The 17663-nt window shown below is 47.7% G+C and overlaps 1 protein-coding gene across 2 annotated transcripts; it reads right to left on the bottom strand.

Moving 5' to 3' along the window:
- Nucleotides 1–3890: 3890 nt before the first annotated feature.
- On the bottom strand, nt 3891–14263 carry SLC25A38 (solute carrier family 25 member 38). 2 transcript variants are annotated; one of them, XM_027587629.2, is made up of 7 exons: nt 13877–14198; nt 9694–9815; nt 9029–9113; nt 8159–8338; nt 7746–7914; nt 6112–6278; nt 3891–4683 (listed from the first exon to the last, which is right to left on the bottom strand). In XM_027587629.2, exons 1-7 carry the CDS (start codon nt 13943–13945, stop codon nt 4561–4563), a joined length of 915 nt encoding a protein of 304 aa, XP_027443430.1. In that variant the 5' UTR covers nt 13946–14198; the 3' UTR covers nt 3891–4560. The 2 variants fall into 2 exon arrangements, with proteins under 2 accessions (XP_027443430.1, XP_027443431.1); XM_027587630.1 differs by lacking the exon at nt 6112–6278 and having other exon boundaries at nt 13877–14263.
- Nucleotides 14264–17663: the final 3400 nt, after the last annotated feature.

The following is a 17663-nucleotide window of genomic DNA, read 5'->3' as shown; positions in this document are numbered from 1 at the left end:
TGGTGACTGCCCATTACTGTCACTGCTGTTAGGTTATCTGATTTGATGAGGCCCTCAGGAACTCACTCTAATTGTGGTTCGCCTCAGAATCACTTACCCTGTGGGAGATCTGGTGAAGGAAACTCAGGACCTTGTTTGCATCTTGATTCTAATAAGCCAACTGTAAAAAACACTTTTCCTTTCTTTTTAAGATCCCATTTTTAAAAAATATTTGAGAGACAGCCCACGCACACATGTGGGGTTTGGGGCAGAGGGAGAGAATCTTCAAGCAGACTCCCAGCTGAGCCCAGGGTGGCTTCATCCCACAGCCCCAAGATCAGGACCTGACCCCAAACCAAGAGTCAGAGGCTTAACCAACTGAGCCACCCCTAAGATTTTATTTTTAAGTAATCTCTATAATGTAGTTTTGGAATGTTGGTGAGGTCCGGAGTCAAGGGCCAAGAAAGAATTCTTGAGATGTCTTTCAAGCAAAAAGGTGATTTTATTAAAGCATGAGGATGGACTCAAGGGCACAAAGTACTACTGCCGCTGCTACCCCAGGATTGTGAGGAGCAACGGATTACGTGCTTTGTGGTTGGGGGAAATAAAGATCAGGGAAGTTCCAAAAGGATTTTCATATGCTAAAGAAGAATCGCTGGAAACCTGAGGCGTTGCTATTGTCAAACTAAGGTTGTTTTTCCCTCTAGCAAGGCATTAACATTAAGAGGTGGGAGCTTCCTGGAGGAACTTTCTACTCTGTCTGCCTCAAGTATTTGTCAATGGGCTGCAGGTTATAAGGACACTTAATCTTATCTACAGTTCCTTCTGCCTTTGTATCCCACATCATCTCCACTGAATGTGGGGCTCCAACCCTGAGATCTAGGGGCTTTGCTCCACGGACTGAGCCAGACAGGCACCCCTAAAAAATCCATTCTGAGACCACTGGAAATGTGAATATGGGCTGGGTATTGGATGATAGGCAACAAATTTGTTAACGTTTTCCAGGTGGGATAATAACATTGTAGTTATGTAAGAAAAATGTTATTTTTATAGATGCAAATTTTTAGAGATGAACTATGGAAGGGTGAAATGGTGTGATGTCTGGAATCTGCTTTTTTAAAGACTTCATAAAGGGGAGTGTAGAGAGATGAGGGTAGCAAAATCCTGCTAATCATTTCATCTCAGTGATGGGAATGAAGGGCCAATGTACCATTTGCTCTACTCTTTGTGACTGAAATATTTTGTAATATGTTTTTGGAAACTGAATATAACATCAGCTTGAGAGCTTTGCTTCTGTCCTTTTTTAGCGAATGCCTTACCAGGCCTTATCTGTAGTGGCCAGATGAGTGTTTCCTTCCACAAAGCTCTGCCTCTAAATAATTTGCTTTAAGTCTGAGGCAGCCAACTTGTTATTTAAGTTAATAACAAATAAACTTAAAAAGGCACTGGGCACTGTTTCCAGCCAGCTGAAACTCACAAACTTTAATAGTTGTGACAGACTGCAAAAGAGGAAAAAAAAATTCTTGGGGCCTGGGATATGGAGATACCCAGGGCCACTTGCCTTTGGAATCAAGGTTAGAAAAAGGGCAAATTCCAGTCTTACTCCATGTGTAGAGGAAATTAGACTGTTTCTCCAAATCTTAATGATTTTTTTTTTTTGCCCCAAAGAACGTTCTAATTGATGGAACAGAAGGCAAGCTGAAGACAAAGCAGAAGCTGACACCCCACAACCCCCCTCCCCCCGAGATGGGATTTACATGACATTCCTCAGGCACTCCTGGCTGCCCTAAAACTAAGGAAAGGAAAAACAGTTAACTAATAGAGATCACAATCCTGCAAGACAAGAGTGTCCCTCAGTTTACAAATGTCTTAGCATTTTATAAGAACAAAGCATTTCTATCAATAACCTATCTTCCAGTAGGAAATGTAGGTACAATTAAATGCCCTTATAATCTGCAGTCCATTGACAAATACTTGAAGTGGGCAGAGTATAAAGTTCCTCCAGGGAGTTCCCAACTATCCCAATGTTAATGCCAGGCTAGAAGGAAAAACAACCTTAACTTGACAATGGCAAGGCCTCCGAGAGTCTACTTTAACATATAAAATCCTTTTGAAAACCTTTTTCCTTACCTCCCCCAACCCCAAAGTATATAATCCGCCACCCCTCATATTCCACTGCAGTAGCTCTTTCTGCCCACAGGTTCTGTCCCTGTGCTTTAATAAACCACCAAAGACGTCTCTCTTGGTCGTCGGCTCTGGACCCCCCCCCCCCACCGAACCTCACTTATATTCCAAAACCACATCACAATGAGCTTAGAAGGTGACCCTTGTGACTGAAATTCACCAGCTAAGTATAAGGTGAGCAAATTGAAGCCTAGACCTCTGGGCCTCATCTCTGCCCCTCCCCTGCCAAGGGCCCCTGGGAGGGCCCCCACTGGCATTAGGCTCTCCTGGCCTAAGATGAGGGTCAGAGCCTAAGTTCTTGGGAGGCAGCCACTACATCCATGATGACCGGCCTTCGAAAGAATATCCTGGGACTCCTAACCCCCACCCTAGTTCCTAAGAACGTAACCTTATTTGGAAATAGGGTCTCTGCAGATGTAATCGGGTTGAGGTCATTCTAGAGGAGGGTGGGCCCTAATCCAACTACCGGTGTCCTTGAAATTGGGACACAGAGACAGATGCACAGGAGGCTTTGTGGAGACTGAGGCAGACTGGACTGATGAATGCCAAGAATTGCCAGCAACCACCAGAAGCCTGGAGAGACCAGAGCTATCCTCCGCTAGAGCCTTCAGGGAACATACATGCCTGCTGACACTTTGATTTCAGACTCATAGGCTCCAGAACTGAGAATACATTTCTGCTAGAAGCTACCCAGTTTGTGGTCATTTGCTGTGGCAGCACTAGGAGACTAACCTAGGGTGCCAGAAATATCTCCTTTCACCTTCACCATTACCACTTTCCAGGAACAATTGCAAGTGTGTCTAAAAAAAGTAGAGAACCAGGCTTTCCATCTAGAACCGCCTAGTACACAGCCCATATTCTTAACCAGGAGACCCAAATTCCCCTTCCTGCAGTTTGGATAATATAATGGCTCTTTCCTAAGTTTGAAAGTTGATAGAAACACCTGGGAACCCCCGAGTGTGGCTATAATAAACAAAAAATAACAAGTGTTGAGGAGGATGTGGGGAAAGCCGAACCTTTCTGCACTGCGGGTGGGAATGTACAATGGTACACAGTCTGGTAGTTTCTCAAGTGGTTCAACAGTTATCACATGATCTGGCAGTTCCACTCCTGGGCATCTGTTTACGAAAGAGGAATGAAAACATAGGTCCACACAAACACCTGTACATGAATGTCCATAGTGGCATTACTCATAAGCGCCCCAGTGGAAACCATTCAAATAATATAATCACCAACAGATGAATGGATAAATAAAATCTTATAGGGGCATACAGTATTATTTGACCATAAACAAACAAACAAAAAAGGACAGTGCTGAACATGCCACGTGGAGAAATCTCAAAAACATTATGTGAAGTGAAAGAAGCCAGATGCAAGAGGCTACAAACTCTATGACTTATTTATATGAAGTGTACAGTAAAGGCAAATTATAGACAGAAAGCAGATCAATGGTGGCCGAGGGCTGGGGCTCAGAATGAGGATTAACTGTAAATCCGAGATCTTCTTGGGGGATGAATGTGTTCTAAAACAGATTCATAGTGATTGGTTGCACCACTCAGTAAAGTTACTAAAAATCATTGAATGGCTTATTTGAAATGCGTGAATTATACAATGTGTGAAATAAAGCTGTTTAAAAAAACGTTTAGATTTTAGGACCTATATGGGTCAAGAGCCAGCCACCTTAGACGATTGGGTTATTTTAGAACACAGGAAGGACACTATTTAGGTTTTCCAGTTTTCAATGATAAAGTGCTTCACTTTTATTTATGCGAACTTTAGCTGCAGGAAAATGCCAGAACAATTTGGAATTGAAACAGTGCAGAGGCCAAAAACAAAATTCGTTATTTGGACACTTACACGCTAAGAAGCCACTCTCCCCACTTCTTCAGGGCCTCTGAGAAGGGGATTAGTAGCCAATTAAGTAATGACATCTTTTCTTCTTCATCCTACCAGCATCCCAGACACAGACTACAGCCTGGTGGGTGACAATAAGCCCTCTCTCCGTGGACCTGGCTTCCCCCGCTGGAGCTCTTCAGCCACAGCAACTCTGGCTGTGCGATGCCTTGCCCAAGAACAGATCCAAACAGGCAGCCTAGCATCGGTGGGTGGCAGAAGCACCTGACAGAGCTCTTTCCAGAAATGCCTTTTCAAGTAGTCTAGCAGGATGTGCAAGCCCTTCTTCTAACTCCCCGTGTGCCGTAGGCATCAGTAACTCCTCTTTGGGGAGATTCTGAAGGCTTGAGTCAGGCCCATCTACTCTCTATTCCAACTGGGTAACGAAAGGGGACACATCTGCCTGGCTTTCATAACTCCAGGACAGTGAGACAAAGCAGCCCTTGGCAAGAGCCAGGGAGGTCAACAGGGCAACAGAGCCCGTCTTTTCCCAGTCCCTCTCAGTCAGGACTTCAGGCCCATCTGGGCCATCATTTCTTCATACACAGTCCACGCCATGGCTGCCATCAGAGCTCTGCGGAGGGCCCGGGGAACGCCGCCTTGGAAGAAGCCACGCAGCCCATAATCCTACGAGGAAAACGAATGTCAACAGTCTGGAAGCAGAGTAGCAAAACAATGAACACACCTAGTGCGAGACTGAGGGTCTCTGTTACCCCATTTGTGAGCCTCGGGTTTTGGATTTGTATAGATAATGCCAAAACTATGAATAATGGATCCAAGGTGACGATGAACTAAAAAAAAAAAAAAAAAAAAGAAAGAAAAAAATTATTTTTTGCTAAACTTTATCTTTTTAGGTTTGCTTTATCCAGGAGAATTTATTTCTCAGCTGAAAATCTTTCTACAGGGTGGCCGTATAGAGCTGGATAGCTTGTGCAGCTCACATAAGCACCAAGCCCCAGCTGGCAGCCAAGATCTAGGCCACAGTCTGCATGCCAAGCCCTGGGCCCTGGCTCCAGGCTGGAGGAAAAGGTGTCTTTTTGGCGATTTGTCTGCCTGGAGGAAGCATCTTTGCCTAATTTGCATAATTCACTGTATGCTCTTGTCGATCCTACATAAGCATTAAAGACAAAACACCTCCAACTCCTTCATAATCTGGACTGATTTATTCATTCCTGTCGTTATTCCTTCCATTTTCATACATACTGAAGAATATTATTTTCAAAGTTTACGCTTTTAGGTATAGAGAATAAGAAAGCAGGCAACCCAAGCAGGGTGAGGAATATGATCAGATTCACAAATATCTGTTTACATCTAGGGCGAGACAGCTACATGATGCGTATGCTCACATTGTTTCCTCTGCTACGTGGAAAAACTGAGATGTACAGAAAAATATAAAAATGTAGGGACAAACTTAGCTTGAACAAGAATATCTGGTATGTGATAACAGTGCATGCTTCCAAAGGACCAACTCAGTGGCTTTTAAATGATGCTTAAGTGTACTTTATGTCTACTGTACTTTTTATCTTTAATAATACCTTTTGTCCATTGCATTAGAGCAAATTTCTAGAGACAAATAATGTGTGTGTGATTTTTTTCTGACTTGAGTTCCTCCTAGGTCCTTGATCATCAGCTGACTAGGCCCTCCCAGATTGCCTGACCTGATAGGTCTGGGGTGGAGTCCAGCCATCTGCCAAGTTTAACTAGTTATCACAGGTTGTCCTAATGTAGTCAGTTCCCCCCACCCACCACCAAAAAACCCCCCAAAAAACAAAAACAAAAACAAAAACAACACATGGCCAACCATAGGTTTTTAACAGTGATCCTCAACCTTGGCAACACTTTGGAATCGGTGGGGAACTTAGCTACTGATCCGGGTTTCACCCCCACTTCAGAGATTCAGGTAGAAGCAGCCCAGGTTGTGACCTGGGGGTGGGAACTTTTTAAAGCTCCCCAGCTGATTCTAATGTGTAAAGGACATGAGCTACCATTCTAGAGAAAGAGAGAGAGAGAGAGCCTTAACCACAATAAGAAACAATATTTACTCCATAGCCTTACTTTGAAAATGAGTGTCACTGCCTGGCCAATCCACCGAAACTTCATTGGGGAGAGCTGCATATGAGTTTTGATGACATCCGCAGGCTGAGTCACCAGGGAGGCCAGAATGCCAGCAAAGATCCCACAGCTGAAATTTACAGCAGGAATAAGGACTGCATCCAACTGGTCTGAAACAGGACAAAGGCAACATTCAGTGACAAATGAATCTCATATTCAACACATAAATATCAATACCAAGTTGCCCAGTAATTCTTCCGCAAAGTCAGAAGGGTCTAGATTCAATCAGGGTTAAGAAGTAAACATTTAAAGGTATAACTAAATGTGGATGGGAGTCATGGAATTAAAATTTGCCTTTTTTACAACCATCACCATCATAATTGATTCGGGAAAGAATCACTGACTGAGGCTCAAACACTGGGGAGAAAGTAACAGGATGTTTTATATAGATTTATACAGATTCGAAGTATTCCCCCCCGCCAGATGTCTCCCAATTACAAAAGAGTTTTCATTGGAGACACCATCTTGTCCAAGTGATAAAAAGTTAAACATCGCCCACAATAGTCAAACCGATGTCACAAGCTTCCCGATATAGGCACTGGAGACTAAAGAACAGTATCTATGTTAAATTTACTAATTTTGAGGAGATGGTTCTATGAGACTACCTTTGTTCTTAGGAAACACACATGGAGGTATCTAAGGGTAAAGGGGCATCACTCCTGCAACTTACTCTTAAATGGATTGCAATAAACAATTACACATAAAAAGAGGTCAAAAATGTACACCAAGCTCCCTTACTGCCCTTTCTGTGGCAAAATAAGGGTGTGACCTGCAGTGTCACGCCTCCTGGTGCCTGTGACGGAGCAGCAAACTCCTAAAGCACCCCAACTCTACTTGATCACCATTGTCATGATGGGGGCATGCCGGTTTTCCACTTACACGACTTTGGTTGCATTTCCTTGCTCAAATTCTCCAGAGACACCTTATTGAATGCAGGTTCATTCCACAGGATGTGTTTCTATCGGAATCTGGCTCTGCTCGGGTAGATGTTCACAGCCCACTGATTGTACCCCTGTCATGACCAACTTGAGCTTCCTGGCAGTGTGGGTCTGCCAGAATGCCTGCGGTCTGACACCTTGCTCTCCACCCAAATAGAGGGCTCAAAACCATTTTAACTGGGAACACGGCAAGCGGAGGTGCTAACCTCCCTAACCTCATCAAACTTGTCTGATAAGAATCAGATCAAGTGCTTCTTGAGAAATACAGACTCCCAGGTCTTCCCCCAAAGTTTCTGATTTTAGGAGGCCCTAGGGCGGGACCCAGCAACCTAAAGAATCAGGCATATCTGCGATGTATTATTGCAAAACATGCTTTATACCTCCCCCACCCCACTCAAGAATTACAGTACTACCAGTACAGTGCCATTAATAGACTATAAACTCCAACGGGCAGGGGCCAAGTCTGTCACGACCACCACTGTGTCCTAGCACCCGGTCTGATGCTTGACACGAGGCCGACATGGTTCCATTCCTAAAACTCTGCTAAGATCAATAAACAATCTCCGATTGCAGAGAAAGTGGTGAGGATATGACGTCTCGGAGAGAGCTCTTCCCCACCACACCTTCTTTCGTCCATACCATGGGTCATGATGTTTTTGGTCTGGTTGTAGAACATCAGGTAAATTCCAGAAAAGGGTGCGTCACGAAGGAGTGTTGCCGTCAGGCCGCTGAAGAGTCCCCGATGCCCCTCGCTGCGATAGATGCTCCTCAGGGCTGCATAGATGCTCTCATACCCGTACCTCCCACTCTGCAAAGAAGCACAGAACCAGTGGCTGGCGCGGCGACCCTGGGTTCGAGCAACGAACCCACCTGACTTCGGGTTACGTGGCATTACCAGGCACCACGGGCTCTGGTTCCCACATGGCTTGCATTCTCTGACCACAGCGGCCTCTATTTTGGATTCTAAATCCGGAGTTGACATCGGTGGCCACCTGACAAAAGCCCAGTGCCTCTGTTTACCCACCCTGAAGGCCAAAAGCAGTCGGACTCACCTCGTAACGTGTCTTGATCACAGTGATGGGTGACATGCAGACCCCTGCAACCGAACGAGAGCCCACTCCCAGGATGACCGACTCCAGGGCCGTGGGGGGGTGGCCTCGCAGGAAGTACTGCTTCAAGGAGTAGAGAGTGCCGAAGTAGATGCCAATGCCAGGGACACACCTCACAATGGACTGCAGAACAAGTCAGAGGGAGGAAAGAAATCACAGACTGACACTAAGATACTGTCTTAGCTGGGTTTTCCAAAGACGGAGATTTGCATCCAAGTAGCTGATTGAAGGTGTGGAGGGAACGCCAATAAGAGAACGGGGAAGTGAGGAGAGAAGGCAGCCCATGAAGGGCAGGCTACCTAACTCATTACTGCCCCAGACAATGGAATCCCTTTGGGGGGAACTCTGGGAATCGGTGTAGGGCACACCTCAGAGTTGGCCCTCCAGCTGAGGAGGGTGAGTGAGGTTTGGAAACGTCAACTGTCATCTTCCATTCAGCTGGGGTGAGCATTCATGCCCTGGCACTCCCAGCAAATTGAGTTCCTAGGGCCAGAAAAAGCCTGCAGGTGAAGAGCTGCAGGTGTGGCCTGCTTGCATCGGAGGGCAAGTGCAAGGATACGCCGGCAGCTGGGGGCACCAGCTGCGTCTGCTCTAGACTTGCTATAGCTCCAACAAGCTGCATCTAGGGCATAAAGCTATTTCCCCGAGCCCTCCAACAGGAGTGAGCAGTAGCTTGAGACAGGGAGAAGACCGTTAAGTCGTCCCACCGCTTCGGCACTCACCTATCCTTACAAGAGGGGGTATGTGAGGTGCGTGAGAAAGGGCTAGCTATGACAGCAGAGGGTGCAAGAGAAGACCCAAAAGGCAGCTTACAGGGGACATCCCTTTCCAAAGGCCCAGAATACTCTCCGTGCGAACCACCTTCAAGAGCAGAGCCAGCATCCCAATGCGTCCGGATCTGAAAGCAGACAAAATGGAGGCAGGGAAGGAAAAAAAAAAATCCCTCAGACCCCATCCTCATAAAAGAACTTCCCATCCAAAGACTTCTTTCTTTGACTTCTTCCCTAAGAGCACTCAAGAATCTCTACAACACATCTTGGAATAACTGAGTTCCCATATGTTCATGATTTGGTACATACGTGTTTTATCTGTTGATTCACACCACAAGCAATCGGATGACCTCTCATGTTATATGCATTTGGTATACTTCCCACAGTGCTGAGCCCAATGTGGGGCATAAAAGAGACACTTAATACACACGTTATTTCCAGAAAATCACCCACGCTACTCGTACCAGACAGCACAGTATGACATTATAGGCTAGCGCAATAAAATGCAAATGTCATCAGGGCAGATCCCAGGAAGGTGCCCCCAGAGAATCATTAACAGGAAATGTCAAAGAAGTTGGGCATGGCCCGTGTTTCTCTTGAAGCATCCAACAGAACAGCAGTTGACTTAACACAGTTGAGATGCTCCTGTGTCTGAGAGAAGTTGTTGAAACCGGTTCCTCAAAGAAACGGGGGGACAGTGGGCCTTACCCATGGGCTGAGGGCTGAAGAGTCTGCAGACGTGTTTTGAGGAGATCCAGGGGTTGGAAAAGGAGGGTGGAGCAGGTCCCACTGATGGAGCCACACAGGAAAGCCTTGATCACCGGATGCAACTTCAGGACAAGACAACACTGAGTCAGCAACTCTCGGCCGCGGGCCTCAGCTTTCTACACACCGAGACCAGTCATTTCCCCTGTAAGGGTGGCTTAGAAAACCACCTGCTGGTGCCCTGTATTATCTATCTTCCCACTTCAGAGAAGGCAAAAGTGAACCCAGGAATTAACAGCACTGGAATGCCGTGTGGAGAACATAATACCCAGCTGGAGGGGATCTCTCTGGCGTTAGGACTGAGAATGGGCAATGAGGATCCTCCTGAGCAGCATGTCTATGTCCACCTGTGAATTAGGCTGCCAACTACACCTCCCTCTCTGTCCTGACGCTAAAAGTTATTGGCCATCTCCTTATCTTCACAGAAGCAAAATCAACTGAACCTAGTGTCTGAACTGTTGGTTGTTAGGCTCTCTTGGTTATGGGACCTGTAGATATTTACAGGAGCGAGACATAGGAAATGAAACCATAAGCTCAGGTTCAATGTAAAACATGGACCACTCCCTGTGAAACCTATGAATTTCCTTAATTTTTTTAACACTTTTTTTTTAAAGATTTTATTTATTCACTTGAGACACAGAGATAGATTGAGAGAGAGCATGAGCAGGGAGAAGCAGGCTACCCGCTGAGCCAGGAGCCCGATGTGGGGCTGGATCCCAGGACCCTGGGATCATGACCTGAGCCGAAAGGCAGACGCTTAACCATCTGAGCCACCCAGACGCCCCTGAATTTCCTTAATTTAAAAGCTTTCCCTTTCTCCTATACCCACGCCTCTCACTGGGACGTAAGCAGATCGCAGATGGTGTGGTAGACCAGCAGTCACCTCTTCCCCCTGGGTCTGCTGGCTCTCCCTTAAACCAGGCCAGTTGCACACCCTGGCTAATCTGGAGGCACCACCTGGAAGGGCAGAGACTAAATGTACTTCCTTGAGCCCACCACGCTAGAGGCCTCACGGCTTGCCTCAGAATCCACTCGATCACAAATGGTTGTGAAAAGACACGTTTAAAAATCCAACCAGGAAAGAAAAGTGCTCTTCTCCAAACAAGCGGCTTGGCAAACTCCATCCAAAAAGATCTCTCCTCATTAAATGGTACTCGGACTATTATTCTTGAATGCATGGACAACTGTTGTCCTAAGACACTCGGAAGATGAAGTTGCTGGTTATACCCATATAGCCACCAACCCAGAACTAAAATGTTTGTAACCTGTGGGTTTTTTTGTTTCACAGGGATCACTCCACATTTCTACCAAATGAGCAAGTTTCAAATTAGAACTGGAATCACTTAAAAGATAAAAAAATTCACGTAATAGCGGAGGTCACAACTCTGTTCAAATGGCTTGTCAAGTATCCAGGGGTGACAAAAGTGGTAACACAACACATCCAACCAAGTAAAATGTGTCTGCCTTGCCAGTCTGTCAGCATACCATTCCCTGTCCCCCAAGGGGGTGGGGAGTGGCTAATGCTAAGCCCTATTCCCGTGAGTCTGTGCTTCTAGGTCTCATCCTTCCATTGGTATTTTGGGCAAAGCCCCTCTCTTTCCAGCCCCAAGACACATCACCTCCACTCCCTCTGGGCTAGTCACCCCTCAGCCCCCACCACTTGCCATCCAGCTAAAGCTGCCTCTCCTGCTCACCAAAGACCTGCCCATCCCAGGAGCCCTTTCCCACCCTAGGCCTTCTCTTACTTGGCTGCTCCCGTGCATTTCAAACAGCTGGTTTGGGGCTCCTTTTCAGGCTGCTCCTTTACCTCAGCCTCAGACCTTGCTCTTCTTATCTCCGCCCGGCCACAGCCCCTCAGGCCACCTCACCCACACCACAGGGCACCGCGCCCGTAACGCCCAGCAACCCCCTCCCTGAGAGGCCCCCAGGCAGCTCCGACTCACTCCAAAATGGAAACCCAGTCAATACTTCACCACACTCCTGCCTCTACTCCAATCCACAAGATATTCCTGCGGCAAGTTTGGGAGACACATAAAAATCCTCACTGTACCTGCGGCTTCATGACCCAGTCCTGCTGATGACCCCTCAGTGTTGCCAGAGCCAGCCCACACCGATCTATTCCAGTGACCTCCTTGGCAGTCTCCAGCCTCAACCCTACCAACCCACCCTCCCGAGCTCCCGGAGCAGCATTGGATAAGGCATCTATGTACACCTCCTTGAGATCTCACAACACTCTTAAAAGCTAGGTATTTAAACCCATTTTACAGGTGATATTGGAGCTCACAGGGGCGCCTGGGTGGCTCAGTCTTTAAACGTCTGCCTTCGGCTGGGGTTGTGATCCAGGGGTCCTGGAATGGAGCCCCGCAACAGGCTCCCTGCTCGGGCAGGAAGCCTGCTTCTCCCTCTCCCACTCCCCCTGCTTGTGTTCCCTCTCTCGCTGTGTCTCTCTCTGTCAAATAAATGGGTAAAATCTTTAAAAAAAAGAAAGAAAGAAATGGAGCTCACAGAGGTCACGAACGTGTCCTACGTCACAGGGTTTGAGGCCACCGGCTAGGCTTACAAGGTCCTTCCTGAATCATGTGGCCCCTTGTTACTTTTTCAGCCTGTGTTCTCAGCCTCCTACCTCTAACTCACAGTGCAACCATCAGGAATTCTCTGCCTTCCCATCCTGGCTCCTCCCATGTCTGATTCATCCCTGGGGGGCCTCTGCTTAGATCTCCTCTGCTGCCGCAAAGCCCCTAATCCCCCCATTGGCATTCAGGACGCCTCCTCAGTACTTCCACTGCATCTGAGCCCATCTCCCTTAGGATCCAGTACAGAAGAGGCCACTACCTGTCCTTTTCACGATGGTACCTCCAGCACTGACCACGGAGCCTGGTGCACAGTAGGTGCCCAAGAGTCAAAAAAAACAGAATTTACACTTTTCATTTTGAATAGTTTTAAGATGTTGTCACATGGAGCATCCTTTGAAGGCATGTTTGATTTTTTTTCTAAGTACTGAGGAGGAGCACTGAATGCCAATGGGGGGTTTAGGGGCTTTGCCACAGCAGCGATCTAAGCAGAGGCCCCCAGGGATGAAAATAGCCTAAAGTTATTCAAGGTAAAAACAATGACTAACAATTCGGTTTTTTGAGGGAGGAGAGCAAAAACAACCAAATAACATACAGTATACAAAGGCAGTAAATAGTACTTAAGTAGTTAGCAAACAGGTTCCACAAGCAATTCTTAATCCAAAAGTCTCCAGGCCAGAGCGGGAGGACCCAGAAAGAGAAATAGATTAAGCACGTTTTCAAAGATGTAAAGTGGAGCCGCAGCCGCTACCTTTTTTAACGATTAAAAAAACAACCCCATACCCCGCCCGCCGGCGCCGACAGACGGGACCTCGGAGCAAACGTGGCGGCGACTCCGCGCTCGCGGCTTAATCCTGCGTTTCGCGCCTCCACCCACCGCCAGCGGTTACTCAGCCAGACCGTCCTCCGGGCCCGCCTGTCCAGCCCCGCCTCCGCCTCCACCAATGGAGGCCCGGCGGCACGACCGCGGCAGCCAATCCAGACTCAGGGGTGTGGCCTCGCGGCATCACCGGCCCCACCAGTTCCTCGCCGGCTAGGAGGTGGAGGCCCAGAGGGTGTCCTCCCTCCCCGCCCGGGGACCCTGTGCGGTCCTAACTCACCTCCCTCGGGCACCCACCGCTTCTCAGGTTTGGCGCGACTACCGAGCCTTGCGATGGTCCAAATACCTGCCCGAGCGTCCTTCCACCTCTGTCGCCCTAGGCATCCAACTCAAAGCAACGTCCGGTAGCGCCCGCACGTTGTTCAGTTCGCTCCGGCACACTCCCTCGCACTCCCAAGGTCCCGGCAATTCCGCCCACTCTACCCGGACGCCAAAGCAGCAGCGAGACCGTCGCTTGTCTGTCCCAAGGGGGCTGCAACTCCTCTCCTCCCTCGCCCTTCCCTTTTCAATCCCCTTGATCAATCCATCCCTCTCGCGCCACATCCCCACCCGTTCTGCGCACACCCAGAGAGCGGAAAAGGTTCCCAGAGAGCCGCTGACCCTTGGCTACCTCCCGAGAATTTCCCTCCACGAGCCGGCGGTTTCGGAACCCCTGTGTCCCTTCCCCGCAGTTTACCATAAGCGTCTCCACCCTGTCTCCGACATCTTGAGGCTGCAGCAGCGCCGGGCGTGACTTCTGAAACATTGGAGAGGACGCCAGGCTCTGGGTGCCGTTGGTGGAAGCTCGGGCCCAGCGCTGGCGACCTCGCGGGAGAAGGCGACGCGCTCTCAGGCTGGGGCTCTGCCGTCCGCGCGGTCGGACGCCGGGTCTGCGCGCCCACCGCCCCTGCGTGGCTCCGCGTGGCACACCGGGACCTGCTAACAGCTCTTCACTCGCTCTGCAGACCCCGCGGCTCTGCTCTCCTGCCCATCCTGCCCGGCTGCACGCTTTTCGACCCCAGATCAGGTAGGGTGTATCCGGAGGTGGAGAAAGCCGGAGGAAACGGCGTGCAACCGTGGGATTTCGCTTCCGGGGTTGGGCGCCTGTCTCGAGCTGGTGAGGGTGTTAGCTTTAGTGCCACCTGGTGAACATGTCCAGAACTGCAGGACCCGCGGTTTCCAAGGTCTGGTGCAAGCTGTGAACGTGTTTGCAGTCCAGACTTGCTCTGCCGTAGCCATCTGTGCCTGTTAAACTTCAAATGTGACTCGTGTGCCTGACGACCAGAATTTTAAATTGTAATTAATTGTAGTTAATTTGTATTAAAAATTGAAGCACTATGGAATATTTTTCTGTTAAACAACTTTATTGTTTTGGCAGACCCACATTTCCCTTTGAGCGCTTAAAATTTAGTGAAGGAATTGACATGTGCTGTTAAGTTATCCATACACCGCATTTCTTTTTTCTTTCTCTCTCTCTCTTTTTTTTTTTTTAAGAGCGAGAGAGTGCGCGGACAAGTGCGGGGAAGAAGGCCGGCAATGGTGCAGAGGGGAGAATCTTCCGCGGGGGCTCAGGGCTCTATCTCACCACCGGAGATCATGACCTCCGTGGAAATCAAGAGTCCCAGGCTTAACCAACTGAGCCAGCCAGGCACCCCCATTTCTAAGATTTACAGCAATATGGTAAAATAACTTATTAATAATTGTTATTACATGTTGAAATGATGTTTTGGATATATTTGGTGAAATATATTATTAAAATTAATTTTACATATTTCCTTTTCCTTTTTTTTTAAGATTTTATTTATTTTTTTGAGAGAGAGCGAGAACAGAGGGAGAGTAAGAGGGAGAAGCAGTCCCCGCTGAACAGAGAGCCCAACATGGGACTGGATCCCAGGACCCTGGGATCATGAGAGTGGAAGGCAGACCCTTAACCCACTGAGCCACCCAGGCACCACTCTTTTTCCTTTTTTTCAATACGGCTACTGGGATATTAAAAATTACACATGTGGCTCACACTACATATCTATTAGACCACACTGGTCTATATGTTTAAGATTATGGTGTATCTCTCATCTGGACTCTGGGAATAACATTTATGGTCTCCTAGCTTCCCATTATTCCTGTCTGGCGGAGCATTTGAAAGGTATTGCTGCAGAGACCCTGACATGCCTGTTGAAAAAAGCAGGCACACACCTTCAACATCCCTGGTTAACTGCAGAATAAAGTGCAAACTTGTCATGGTGACAGGCTTCACTACTTTCCAGTATCCAGTCCTCACCCGGGAAATCTAGGTCAGGGAAGAAACTGATAATTCAGGGAGTAAGATGCTGTTTTTTAAGATTTTTTTCCTGTGCCACTGAGGCACAAGGAACAGGCAAGAAAGTGGCTCTTTGGGGACGCCTGGGTGGCTCAGTCGTTAAGCGTCTGCCATTGGCTCAGGTCATGATCCCAGGATTCTGGGATGGAGCCCCACATTGGGCTCCCTGCTCAGCAGGAGGCTTGCTTCTCCCTCTCCCGCTCCCCCTGCCTGTGTTCCCTCTCTCACTGTGTCTCTCTCTGTCAAATAAATAAATTAAAAAAAAAAAGTGGCTCTTTGTCCTCAGAAGGGATTAAGCAAAGCATAAACAGTAAGAAATACATAAACAAATCTGTCTGGTGATTGTTGAATACTTTGTTACCCCTTGTTTTAAGCGTGAGTTTCATTTTCTTTGTGCAGTGTGGATGACTAAGCTAAAACTTCTTTTTTCGAGGAACAGCTATGTTTTCCCCCAGAGGTCAAGGATTTCTACTTTTGAGAAACAGTGGATTGGTGAATTTCAGAGGCTGCTCTTAGCCACTCTGGGGTTGGGGCAGAGGTGAAACCCACAATGAAAGCCTGCTGCCTGCTTGGCTGCCCCACCACCAGCAGGTACATTGGCTTGGTTGTGGGCTCAGAAGAAATGGGCTGGCTTCCAAGGGTAGTAGGTGCCTGCTGGGTTTTCCTCCACTATATCTGTTCCTGCTACACTCCCAAACCTGGAACTCAGAGTCCCCCCATCCTCTTCAATCCTTCTCGCATGTTCTTGGAGATGTGGAGTATGAGATCACGTGAAAGAAGCATTACCCATTAGCAGATGACAGAGGGTTTTGGAGCAATACTTATTTACTTAATGGCAAAACTTGGAGCGGTGAGTTAAAAAATAAAAGAAAAATATATGGTGAAAACATTGCATGTGACTTTACTTCAAAACAAGGTCATTAACATCAGTCACAGCTTCCCTGACTTGTCTGCAGTCGCTGGAAGGTGATTTTTGCTTCTATGACCTGACTTCCCCCACTTACACATTTGATCCCCCAAACTCAATCTGGCCCTTTTTTTCTCAGTTGGGTATTAAGGTTTCATGATGATTTCCCATCCCGGTGACTGTAGTCACTTTCAATCCAGGAAGAAATACACATACTTTGATTTGAATACATGACCTCCCTTTTACAGCTTTATTCACAACAAGCTTTGACATCTGGAGGAGTTTCCACCATCCAAGAAGGAAAAAGCTGGAGTAAGCATGGGAAACCGGAGATGGATGGGAGACAGAATCTGCTCCCAAGCTTCGGTTTCCTGCCCTCCAGGGCAGGAGATGAGCCTTACAGCACCTGGAACCTGTGTCCCTTCATTTGGAAGAAGGTGGCTGGAATCCTGAAGAGCACATCGATGAGTTGCCCCCCATGCTTCCAGGAAACCAGCGCAGGGAGACTTTTCCTTTCTGTGTGCCTGGAGCCAGAGTTACTTCTGGAAATATCTAGAGTCCCTCTACTGTTGGCAAAGCAATGAGTCCACTTTTGCCTGGTGGCGCTAGGAGGGGTCAATAGGGGAGACATGATGCACACGGTATGGGCACAGTCCTCTCCCCTCCATCTCCATGAGCCTCTTTAGACTAGTGGCCTCCCAGAGAGGTGAATGGATATGTTATAACGGGCTCCATTGTGTAAAGAAAAGGAGCTCCTCTCCATTTAAACATCCCCTTGACCCCAAACACAGTCTGAAAGAGCAGTCTTAAGAGTCTCCAAGGGTGGCGGAGCAAGATGGCGGAGGAGTAGGAGACCTGGATTTCGTCTGGTCTCAGGAATTCAGCTGAATAGGGATCAAACCATTCTGAACACCTACGAACTCAACAGGAGATCGAAGAGGAGAGTAGCAACAACTCTCTGAACAGAGAAGCGACCACTTTCTGGAAGGTCTTTTCTGATTTGTATACAGTATATTTGCTGGGGACATTGTAAACCTGTTAGCATTTTGTTCTCTCATTCATCTATTCTCCTCTGGACAAAATGACAAGACGAAAAAAATCACCTCAGCAAAAAGAACAAGAGGTAGTTCCGTCAGCCAGGGACGTACTCATTACGGACATTAGTACAATGTCGGACCTAGAGTTCAGAATCATGACTTTAAAGATACTAGCTGGGCTTCAAAAAAGCGTGGAAGTTATTAGAGAAACGCTTTCTGGAGA

This window comes from Zalophus californianus, chromosome 1 (assembly GCF_009762305.2).
Source record: "Zalophus californianus isolate mZalCal1 chromosome 1, mZalCal1.pri.v2, whole genome shotgun sequence".
Taxonomy (NCBI): Eukaryota; Metazoa; Chordata; class Mammalia; order Carnivora; family Otariidae; genus Zalophus; species Zalophus californianus.
This window is presented reverse-complemented; position numbering and strand designations above follow the sequence as displayed.